General features: G+C 40.1%; 3 protein-coding genes across 3 annotated transcripts; 1 reads left to right on the top strand and 2 right to left on the bottom strand.

The window, feature by feature from the left end:
* Positions 1-317: 317 nt before the first annotated feature.
* On the bottom strand, positions 318-5,548 carry LOC108901964 (uncharacterized). The gene is made up of 12 exons (XM_018703650.2): positions 5,346-5,548; positions 3,843-4,027; positions 3,342-3,479; positions 2,758-2,896; positions 2,431-2,578; positions 2,136-2,277; positions 1,920-2,063; positions 1,748-1,800; positions 1,601-1,660; positions 1,261-1,326; positions 1,014-1,141; positions 318-923 (listed from the first exon to the last, which is right to left on the bottom strand). The coding sequence occupies exons 1-11, from the start codon at positions 5,457-5,459 to the stop codon at positions 1,032-1,034; spliced, it is 1,299 nt and encodes a 432-aa protein (XP_018559166.1). The 5' UTR covers positions 5,460-5,548; the 3' UTR covers positions 318-923; positions 1,014-1,031.
* Positions 5,549-8,792: 3,244 nt separating this feature from the next.
* LOC108901673 (caspase-1-like) lies at positions 8,793-11,012 on the top strand. Its single transcript, XM_018703239.2, has 4 exons — positions 8,793-8,917; positions 9,308-9,355; positions 9,580-9,694; positions 10,049-11,012. The coding sequence occupies exons 2-4, from the start codon at positions 9,347-9,349 to the stop codon at positions 10,441-10,443; spliced, it is 519 nt and encodes a 172-aa protein (XP_018558755.1). The 5' UTR covers positions 8,793-8,917; positions 9,308-9,346; the 3' UTR covers positions 10,444-11,012.
* Positions 11,013-11,221: 209 nt separating this feature from the next.
* On the bottom strand, positions 11,222-12,190 carry LOC127142260 (uncharacterized; the record flags this gene model as incomplete). Its single annotated transcript, XM_051069573.1, is given in 2 exon segments — positions 11,222-11,783; positions 12,116-12,190. Coding segments are annotated over 2 exon segments (416 nt in total), but the record flags the coding sequence as incomplete, so codon positions are not given.
* Positions 12,191-12,281: the final 91 nt, after the last annotated feature.

The raw sequence follows: 12,281 nt of genomic DNA, 5'->3' as shown, positions 1-12,281 counted from the left end.
GCATCCATCATTACAGTGCAAACAGGAAGTGAAACAGCAGCTAATAGCTAATTGGATGTACTTTCAGAGTGGAAACTAATTAAGATGATGAGAAAAACTGGATTAGTTGTAGCCCACAGTGTAACTGACTGAATTCTACTTCCTGTTTAAGTGTCACATGGAAACTGTTCCCTTTCTGTTTGGTAGTAGTAGTAGTTTGGTCTAAACATTTATAATGCATTTAGAAATTCTTTACATGTTAATAAGTCATTAGACTAACATTTTACTTTCAGTTTTACATCAGTTCCAGGATGAGGATAACCACCAGCCAAAGCAGACAATGTTTAAAGTATTTATTAACCACTCATAAAGCTATTAGTTACAACAAGCCTAATAAAATGTGTCTTACTAGAAAATGGTGCCATTATCTCATACATCAGTGTGTGCAGAATGTCTCTTCCTTTAAGGCTCATCTGTGAAAATCTTCTTTGACTTTATGATTAATCCTGATGAATGGGTTCATGTCAGTATCATTATTATCATCATTACCATCAACACAATTATCAGTAATAACATTTCAATCCAGTTTCTGCACCAAAGTCCAACTGTTCTGTTTGTAAACATTCAACCTTTCAGTTAGTATGTGTTCATTTTATCAAACCTGCACTTTGATTTACAGCCTTTATTGTTTTCTATTACAGTGTCATTCTACAGTTGACCACTAGATGGCAAAGTGACAACTTATTTTACACATTCTACATAATGATCCTCATGTGCTGCTGTATGCATACAAATTACTGAACATTCATGATGCGTATCTATTTACAAAGTAAAAGAAAATCAGTGTACTGTGTTATATCTCTGTGCTCCCCTCATGTCCAGACGTTCAGATTTTACAGCGGAAAATATTCTCCTCCCCTCTCCTTATCCCTCGCCCTGAGTTTCTGTGAAAATACAGAAAAACCTTTTCTATGCAATACTCACTTTACAACAGCTACAAAAACAGGTTGAGAGAGCAGAGCTTAGGGACTTACAGGCCAACAGACTCCCCCTCACAGTAGACTTCCCCTCACAGCCCATATTCCAACAGCAGCAATAGCGATGACAGCTCCAACACCAAACACAATACCAACAACTTTGCCAACGCCACTGGTTTCTTCATCTGAGAGTATGTGAGGGAAACGAGTTGACGAGTAGCTTGAAAACTTGTAAAATGTTAAGGAACTGTCATACATGAGCGCAACATTTCCAAACAACAAACTGACAAAATGAAATATTTACCAGGTCCTGTGGACTCCTCCAGCACCTCAGACCTGTTGCTGTAAACCTCTGTTTCATTTACAGGGACTGTTAGAATAAAACAGAGGTGGAGAAATAAAGGTCAGACTCAATCAGGAGGATTTCACTGCAAAACATCACACATCCATTTTGGTCAAAGAACATCCAACGCACTGAATAAACCAAATGTTTAGACATCAGTTTAGACATACATACATACATTTAGGAGGACACATAACACCAGCCTGGTTACATTTTTAGCAACATGACAACACTGGAAACTATCTGGCCAGTCACCAAATGCCCTTGATGCTCCATGTGATCTCTGTTGCTATTCACTTACTGAAGGGAACGGGGGTTGTAGTTTGTGGGGTAGTTGCTGGCAGGACTGTGGTGGGCGGTTCTGGAAACATAAAAAACATAACATTACATTCATACCTGTGGAAAGCAGTGATGGAAATGCAAGAGGCAAGAAGGTAACTGTACTCACCGCTGCTCACACTTACAATCACACATCGTAGCTCAGAGTAATATTTGGTTGGACTGAGAATTGAAAGCAATCAAAGAAAATTTCGTCAACAAAATGAAATGATAAAACCAAATAAATCCAAGAAATTCATCTTTGTCAACATGTAAACAATTTGAACCCTGAAGATACTCACTCGTTTGCTGCCTGAACTGCAAAGCAGATGGGATGGTTTTCTCCATCTTGGTCCTCGGACGGCGTCCAGCTCAGGTTGAACTGTCCCTCTGATCCAGTCTGGCAAACAACGTTGTGTGGCCCACTGAACAGGAGCTCAGAAACCCTTTAAAAGAGGGAAGACACAGAGTGACGCTAAAAGCCAAAAGCCTTATAAACTCACACTGCTTTTACTCACTGTGAGTTGGCTGCTTCTGCCTTGACGGTAATCTCCAGGGTGTGGTTGATGTAGGCGAACACCTGAGCCCCATTGACTGGGGTCGGAGGCAGGAACTTGGGCAGATAGAGTCCTTCTGTGCACGATGGTACAGCAGGGTCCACTGCAACAAAAAAGAAGCATTAGATGTACTTAAATAAACTTATAAGTCCCAAAATCCAATGAGTTCACTATTAGAGCTGTGACTCTGTAGTTGGCAGCAACAACTACACGTGAATATCTGATTATGGCATTGAAACTGTGAGTGATAACCTACCCATTAAAGCAAATCTGATCGGTATTTTGCTGAAAGCATCACTGGGAACGCGGGACACAGACTGGTTGGAGAAGTCCTCCATCTCCACCTGTACTGCATATGATCCTTCATTACTGCTGCTGGTTGGGTGAAACGACAACGTACAACGCTGTGTAAAGAGAAATAGAACACACCCATTATTCGTTAATATAGTTGCATTTGCTTTCTGCATATGAAGACACAACCTCTGTTTTACCTACAACATTTTTAGTCTGCTTGAGAGTTGTAATGATGAAAAATCTAATTTTGTATTTTAATTAACAGCACAACAACGACAATATGACTCACCGGTGAGATGGTCAGAACAGACGGTGGTGAACAAGGATTACACTCCCCTGCTGCAGTATCTCCATATCTGCATACAACCTCATCTCCATCAGGGTCAAAGGCTAACAGGCTGAAGTCTCTCTGACAGTTTGAAGGAACTCTGGAACAGAGACATCAGAGGCAGTACAGTTCACACCAAGGATCAACATTGCATCAAAGCTAAAGACAAACACAATATCCAGTCTAAAATCAGTATATATTGTGATTATGTAAGAGTAGTTGTTTAGTTAAAAATGTTGACATTTGATTTTGATGATTCTGAGTTAGTTAAATTTGCCCCAAAAGCCTGGACAGGGAGAAAGATGTATTATTTACCTTGGCTCGGATAAATGTATATGCTAGTATATGGATTAAGAGCTTTTTTTGCTGGTGTAATTGTTAGTCTTGTTATATAGCACCTTTGTGCCATGAAGTAATCGTCTGATTTAAATCCAGGTCTGACGGCTGCAGCTTAAAGACACTGTGCTGTCTGGGAGAAAGTCTCATTCGTTAACAGTTATTAGTAAAATAGGCATATCAGAAGTGAAAACTGTGAGGAGGCTTACTGCAGGGCCGGCAGGATGGTGGTCTGGGGTGATCTGTTGGGGCGGCCCGTGTCCGACCGAACCCTTAAGTCCACCTTAGTCACTGCCCTCCAGTTACTGACGCCATTTTTGACGCTTATCCAGTCACCACCGTCCAACCTTTGATGGGATATCGGTGGAGTTAATAAGACTACTGGAGTCGCCAAGATAAAGGACAGACTGATACGAAGCTCTCGTGATAAGCCCTTGTGTATTTATGTTATATTTTACTTTTTACTTGTCCTGCATTGCAACAAACACCACTTCAACACAGCCAAATATAAACTGAATATGTCTATATTCAGAGATCACATGTTCTACAGTCTTTGTGACTTGGCTGATTGAACTCATTGTTTGTCTGACATTCAAAGGACAACCAGGTGGATGGTATTTGTTGTACCACTATTCAAACTGCTCTTTCATCCAAGCAGGCAGCACTTGCACAGATGATGCTCTGGTTGTGTGATGTGATGTGTTACTGACCGCAGCTGAAACGGAGCGTCGGTGGAAACCTGCCGAGTCATTAACCCTTCCAGCTGACACCACCGTCCATCCTCCTTGTCCACGATGTTGACCACTACACTCTCAGTCCCACAGTCACCGCTGACACAGTCCCACGAGTCGCTGTCGGTGCACGAGCGGAAGTTCAGCTTATAGTGAAAGACAACCTGTAATATCGTTGCAACATGGTCGGTTATGGCATGGCATGACGAGAGAAGACAAGACAAGACAAGACTTTACTGATCCCCAGGCTGGGAAATCTGGGTGTTAACAACGGCAAAGAAATACTGGCTGCTGGCACAAAGGAGCGGCTCCGTCTTTCTTTTTGGGATAATGCGTCTGTGGCTGAAGGTGCTCCCCATCCGCCACAGATCACCATGGAGGGAATGGGAGAGGTCGCCCAGACTTTGATGGCACTTATTTTATTTGTCATTCTAACCCAACAGAGCTGGCCTTCCTCACCAGCTCATTAAGCTTGTTGGTCTCTGCGGTCTTGATGCCGCCTCCCCAGCACACAACAGCAAATAGTGCACAATCTACCACAGACTGGTACATGCTATGTTGGGTTTGAAGTGGTGTGCCATTTTATTGGTGTTCTTGGACGCTTCTACATTACTGTGTATTTTTAACTAAAATAAAACCATAAAACAAGAGTTCTTTGGTTCCATGATTTCTAGACAGCCAGCATGTGGGGCAGGTCAGTCTCCCTACTTAGCCTCTTGGCAACTAATTTTCATAATCCAGCCTGACAGAGCCTCAGACGATCTGCAGAGAAGAACTGCCGAAAATCCCCATATCCAGGTGTGCAAAGTTTGTTGCATCCCAGCCAAGAACACTGTAACCGCTGCCAACTAAGAACTGAGCGATGTGAAATCTCAGTTTTTCCTTTTAAATAAATTTGCAAACATTTCTACAATTTTGTTTTGTATTTTGTTTTGGTATTGAGCATAGATTGATGAGGGGAACAAGGAATTTAAATAATTCTTATCATAAAACTGCAACAAAACAAAATGTGAAAAGATGTGAATGGGCTGAAACTTTCAAAATTCTCTGTATGAATGGAAAATTAAAAGCGCTAGAAACCTCCTCCCTCCAGTTTGATTTATGTTTGGGTGCAATGCAGCAAAGAACAGGGAATAAATAACATCCAATAACATCCAAACGCCTTTGAATTTTGACAGTAAACACTGCACCAGTGTTATGATAATAAGCTGGATATGGCCAGGCAAAAAAAACAGTAAAAGGCAAATAAATAAATAAATACATAGACACTGAGGAAGCAAAACAACAACATAAAGAGGTAATTAATCATATGAAAATAAAACAGAACAAGCTTCAACAGCAACAGTAAAACTAAAATCTACAAGACCAAATAAAAATCTACACTACACTTTTATATTATTCTAAATGCAGGGAAATGATGAGGCAGAGCATCATTATTATTATTGTCATTATTATTATCATTATTATCATTATTATTATTACCCTGATGGATCCATCATCCCTGGTCTCTTTGGGGGTAAAAGTCATCACCGTCCCATAGTAGTGAGACGCCTGAGAGCCACCGAGCAGCAGAAGGAGCAGCAGAGATGCAGACATGGTGATAGATAAGTGTCTCTGTGCTCGGACAGTCGATTAATACCAACAATAAAACAGACTGTCTCATTCTCATCTGAAATTAAACAAGGAAAACAAAGGAGAGATGTGACGGTTAAAAGGCGGATCCCAGATTTATTTCTCTACTCCTCCCTTTACCACCGACCTTGCCCTGTAGAGGAGACGGGGACATTGTTTACACCAAGTGTCTCAGAGACATTTGGTGTAAACAACATTACACAAAGTTTGTTCCTGGATATTATGTGTTATCTATAAATTACTTATGTTGTAAAAGTATAGAAAATGGCCATTATTAACTTTGTTTTTGTGACATGAATAATGAAATTTAGACATTAACCCATTTTCTATGTAAAACAAGCAAATTTGCACATTTTCATTAACATAAAGTCTGAATAAAACAACACATGAATCGAATGCTTGCAGGTAAAATGAGGTGTCCAGGGTTTGTCCTGATCCCTGACAGTCATGCTGAAATATGCCTTGTAGGCAGATGCTGTCACAGAGTACTTTTTCACCCCTGTCTTGATAAATTGGCCAAATACAGAGTAGAACACGTCTGGAGGATGCTTGTAGATTCTTGATGCCAGCTCTGATAAATTCTTAAAATCTCTACAGCTACTCAGCACTGATTCCACCTGGAAACTTCTGAAAACTGGGTAAATTTGAAGATTTCATCACCCAGGTCACAAAAGCAAAGGCAAAGGAACAAGAAAAACACATTTTTTCTATGTAGGGAATTATCATTAAATTAACTATAGTTTAATGTACTTTACCCAGCAGTAAGTAGCTTTTTAAATGTTAATTTTTCAGAAGTTTCACATTTGGTCACATTTGTCTTTTTGGTAGTCGAGGTCAATCGCAGTGACAAAACATACTGTGTCAGCTAAGTTTTTTTTTTTTTTGGGGGGTTTAGACCTGAGGAAGGTTCATACTGTTCAGTTTCAGTTTCATTCTGACACTGGATAGAAATATTTTACATATAAGAACAAGTCTGTGTGTGTTTTGATCGCTGATTTCATCCACTGGCTTACTTCTGTCAAAACAGAGACTGAAAACAAAGAGAATCAAGATGCTTCATGTTGAAGCCAAATACATTCTTTGCTGCAAATTGTAACGTCTTGTTCTTCAGTGGTGCTGAGGAATGCTGCAATTTTCTCTGGCAAAACACTTTTTACCACACAAGGTACATCCGCATCATATGTGTGATATGTGATATGTATTTGTATTTTCAAAACTTCCCGTTACGCCTGAGGGGCATCACTGTGATTGGCAGGTCATTCAGCTCTTCTAATCAGTCTGCTGCTTGTTTCACAGATGCAGACACAAAGCTGAGCTGAGAAATAAAGGACTTCTGTCTCAGCAGGATTTGGAAAATCTTGTGCATGCTTTTATCTTCAGCAGGCTTGATTACAGGTCTCTAAAGAGGAGACCACACAGCTGCAGCTGATTCAGATGGATCTCCTAGTCTAAAATGTTTACGCTTGTTTCCTGACTTTAAATCACTCCTGTTGGTTTATTAAGTTATGAAACAGTTAAAACTAAACATGAAACTCCAGAGAACTTGAGGTTTGCTGCATCTCTCAGTTCTTTTCAATCAGGGCTAAAGACGTTTGTTCGTCACCACATTTTATCAAGTTAAACTAGAACATGTTGCTCTGCGCTGTAGCTCCTTTGCCCTTTTTAATCTTGTTTAAATGTGTGTTTTATCCTTTATAGCTGTTATATTGTCTTGTGTTTCTTGTTTTTTGTGTTTCTTAGAAAGCTCTCTGAGTTGCCTCGTCATTGAAAGATGCTTCACAGATACACATGCGTTGCAGTGATGGGCCACACCTGTGTTTTTACAAGTATTATATATATATATATATATGTAATATAATCCTGAAGTGCAATTCAAGCACAGCTGACACTTTTACTCCTCACTTTCAGAAACATGTTGTGCGGTTTGGTTCGGGGACTTTTCCTACTGCTACAAGAAGCTCTGGTTTCCATCCACTCATTTGTGTGTTTTATGTTAATGCAGTGCAGAGTTTTCAAGTCAATCTGTGATTACAAGACATAAAGATAATAATAGATAATGTAATTTGTGTTTAGTTTGAAGGAAATAACCTTTAATATGACAAATCAGAGGTTCAGACATGAGCAGTCAGTGAGAGACTCACTGAGGCCATCTAGTGGACAAACTGAAGCAGTGACGAAGCATCACAGCAACAATCTGTTGAATGTGCATGAAAACCTACATATGATACAAACACTGATCAGAAACCACAGTAACACCACCTGCCTAATACTGTGTAGGTCCTCCCTGTGCCACTCTGATCCACTGGGACATGGACATGGGACCACTGGGCTCGTCCTGTGGGGTCTGGCACTGGGACATTAGTCTGTCTGTGGATTTGAACTCATCCAACACCCGCCCTGGTCACCTGATCTGACCCCTCAGACTGCGTCCTCTCCCCTGAAAGGTGGGGTCACCATTTTGACACTGCTGAGCTGCTGTAGACCATTTTCTCAGACAGAGCTGACTTGCAATTTTCAACTTCTCAGAAAACAGAAAAACCACACAAGTTATTAACCTTGAACTTTCTGCATGATCAATCAAAGAGTTGAACTGCTTTTAACTCGTCTCTGGTAAATGCATTTTCTCTCACTTTTACTGTCCAGGTAAATAAAGTATTCTCGTTCACCTGACACTTCAAACAGCTCGAGTGATGCGTTTTCTTTTCTACTTATTCACTTTTAATCAAACGTCAGCAGCTTCACACTGGTCGTGTTTTCAAGAGACGTACGCGCGTGGAGCACCTGTTAAACCTCACGTGCAGGTCTGTACTTACCCTGTTTACGTTACACCCTCCATAACGCACTGCAGACCCTGAACTTTATGCTTCTTAGTGCAACTACACAACGCGTATAAACATATTGTGTAACATCGTACATTATTAGCAAATCCCACAACCTCTGTGAGATTTCACCTCCAGACACACCTGTCCCCTTCATCGTCAGACCCTCACGGACATGGGTGCAGAACATGTGCATCACGCGGACCACAGCGGACCCTCGTGGACAGGCGGCCGCGGAAACTAATAATTGAAAGCTTGTGTATTGAAGGTCTGAGGTCACCGCAGAGTATCTGCATGTCCCACAGAAATATTCAGATCCAGTTTTGTTTCCTATGATAATGATAATAAACATTATTTCTATTGTTTATCTATATATTTCCATTTGAAATGACGACTAATTTAAACAAAGTCTAGCTGGTAAAAAACACATAGACAGACAGACAGACACGTGATTTACTGTAAACAGAGAAGGTGGAGAGGGAGGCAATAATACAATCAAAATACATGAGAACAGGGAGTGAACACGAAGGTATTCAGTCACTTAGTTCAGACTCCATTTTAACTCGACGAAGAAGGAGGAAGAAAACTGAGGACTGAGGCAGGGTGAATATTATTATTATTATTATTATTATTATTGTTATTATTATTATTATTAGTAGTAGTAGTAGTAGTAGTAGTAGTAGTAGTCAGACATACATTTGCTGTATACCGTATACTGTGTGTGTGTGTGTGTGTGTGTGTAAAAGTTACTGTTATAGCCTACTTCTTCCTCCCTTTGAAGTCGCTTTGGATAAAAGCATTGAGAAATATAATATGAATATAAATGTCAATGAAATATGGAGGTTTACAGTAGAAATCCTAACAACTTGTGAGCGAACTGAGCGGAGTGAGGGCAGATGTTAACCTGCCATCATGATGTTGGTCAGTCAAGTTTCTCATCATCTCAGAACTTAATTAACAGACTGTTTATAATCTAATGTCATTCATTTCCAGATATCATCTGACCACTTCGTTCAACAGCTGCCGTCCGTCATGTTGCCGGTTAGTTTCACTTTAATGAAATAATTAAGCAGCCAGGTAACATGAATTTGAGTTTCAGACTGATAAACGTTAAAGTTGAAAAGTTTTTCTTTCAGTCAGTTTTGTGTAAATATTTGAAATCCATGTTACGATGATGTGCCCCTGCACATTTTTATTTTCATTGCAAGCTTATCCCTGAGGAGGCAGGTTACAGTTAACCCTGTGTTTTCTCTTCTAACTGACAGATAATCAAGGAGGAATTAAAGCTCCTCTTTTGGGTGTCAAGCAATACAGGAGCAGATGGGGAGAATAAGAGAGAAAATAAGAGAAAGGGTGATGGAGCTGAGAGAGGAAGAGCAGGTATTGGATCAGCATTATGTTTCTGTGCTGTTCAACACAAACACTAACTGACCTGATCACATTCAAACATGTCAGCCTGATATTGCCATTTTATATTGTAACTGTAGTATCTTTATAAAAACAAATAAAATGTAAACCACAGAGAAACGTTGAACTAAGACATAGATAAGACGAAAGGAGGAGACAAACACAGACATTTCATTTTCATTTTCCCTAACTGTTATTCAGTGAGAGCTCCTACTGCTGCTCTAGTTTAAACCCAACAGCATCATTTTTAGTTTAGTCCTGTTATTGAATTTCTACAAGCTCACTGTTTCAAGTGTCACTGAAACAAAGTACTTGTTCATCTTCCAGGTTCTGGTCCATCAGGAACTGCAGACGTCCCAGCAGGGACTCTGAATATCCCTGCAAGGACTCCAGATGACCCAGCAAGGACTCCAAATGTCCAAGTATGGACTCCCAGTCCATCCTGGAAGAATGTCCCAGCAGACGATGTACTGATGTCTATTCGAAAAGAGTTTATCGAGAGAGTGTCTGAACCCGTTCTAGATAAGCTGCTGGATAACCTCCTGCCGTGGAGGGTGATAACTGATTCTGAGGTGGAGTCTGTTAAAGGACTGAGCAGGGGGAAAAAAGCTAGAGAGGTGATTGACATGGTGCGAATAAAAGGACCAAGAGCCAGTTCAGCTCTGCTTGTTGCTCTCTGTAAAGAGGATCCATGCGTTTCAACAGAGCTGAAATTAATGTGAAGCAGAAAAACGTCAGGGTGTTTCTGTCTAGGCCTGCCCGCTAAAAGCCAACAATTCACTGCATCAGTGAGGAGGAACCTTAACTGACTCACAGAATGTCAGTCGATGGTAAAAGCTGCCTCACAGTTCATACACAGAGCACTGCAGAGGCAACAGTGCAACTGGCTGTAAACTTCATAACAAAGTCTTGTCTTAAAATGGCCGAACCACAGAACTGTGAAGCAGAGTGACTCATTTCTTTTGGCAGCTTCAGCGTCAGGTAAGTTCTGCCTGCCGAGAGCTGCAGAACCATCGCAGGACTTCATTTTGTGCCTTGAAGTGAAAGAACAGAAAGGCAACGGATGGAAAATGTTCATTATTTCAGGAAGGAAACCTGCCTCTTAACTCGGGAAGGAAATAGCTGTTCGCTCCAGTGATCTGCTCAGATAAATGCATTCATTCATTTAGGAATGTAAACATTTGTCAGGCTTGATAGCTGATAGAGGAAATCAATCAGTAATATTAATTAAATTGTTTTGTTTCATTTGTTTGAGTGTTTGTATTAAATTCCCATATATAATCTGTCTTGACATTGTGGTGATGACTTTCTTCTGTTCTTGACTGAAACCCTGTCTGTAACGTCCCAGGAGATCTAAAGCAGAAATTTTCTTCCATGTTTCAGAAATACATTCAGAAAAGTAAAAACAAAAATCCATAAATAGAATTAAATAGAAGTAGAAATGTATTGAAGTAAAATGTACTTTAAGAATCAAGAGTAGAAATACTCATGAGGCAGCAGTCAGTGTTATATTTTTATTACTGAGCAGTATTTCAGTGATGAACTAGTTGAGTTACTTATTAAACAGAGTGAATCCGTTCAACACACTGTACAGTATTTTACAGCCCGAGATGATCGTATGTTGTTTGTGTAAAATCCTCAAAGTTACTGATCTCAGAACAAATTTAATGTCAAAGATAACCACAGGACTACATCATTCATGTAGTCAAGTCAAATTTATTTTAAAGGACATTCAGAAACAACAGTGCTGTAAAATCAAAACTGGCAAAATCATAGAAAAACACAAAGAAAAAAAATATAAAAAGCGATAAAAACCATAATGATAATAAAGCTACTACTGAGTTAGAAGCAAAGGAATAAGAATGAGTTCTTAAGAATAAGAATAAGAATGAAAGACCCGATTTTAAAATGTGTGTGAGGTTGTAAAAGAAAAATGTTTCAAATGTCGTCCCCTGCTCTGTAATCCTCTGGCAGCGGTCAGTCCATGTTATTGAACTTCCTGTGGTGCTCGTCTTGAAGCGCACATTCTGCCGTCCCCCATTGTTTCCCTGCCTCACTCGCCCTGTGTGAAAGATCATTACAGTTTGTACTTGGTTCATCCTGTTTGACACTAATACAGCAGACAAGACGTTCAAACTGCAAAAAGGCCACATTACATTACAGTGACAACAGTGTGTCATTCCTACAATATCTGTGCATGAAACAGCATTAACCTGGGGTACTACAGGTTAGGGACTGACGCTCTTGGTTAAGGTGAGGATCCTTAGATACTAAATAATCAGATATTATCCTGCAGTAGGTCATCACACACATTTCTATATATTCTAACAATGTGATTGGACCGATAACAAGATTAATGTCAAGAAGTTTTGGAAGCAGAAATAAATGACTTACAGATAACAAGAGCAGCAGCAACAACCACGATAAGACCAACACCAACTCCAACTCCAACTGCTACCTTGTTAGCACCTGGAGGAATATCAGAGACACTGAGCTGATTCCAGGGAGATAAAGGTGTTTTTACTGTTTTAAACTGAGCTACTTCTGCACAACTACTGTC

The sequence above is a fragment of the Lates calcarifer genome, unplaced genomic scaffold (genome assembly GCF_001640805.2).
Source record: "Lates calcarifer isolate ASB-BC8 unplaced genomic scaffold, TLL_Latcal_v3 scaffold_3_9, whole genome shotgun sequence".
Lineage (NCBI taxonomy): Eukaryota > Metazoa > Chordata > Actinopteri > Centropomidae > Lates > Lates calcarifer.
This window is presented reverse-complemented; position numbering and strand designations above follow the sequence as displayed.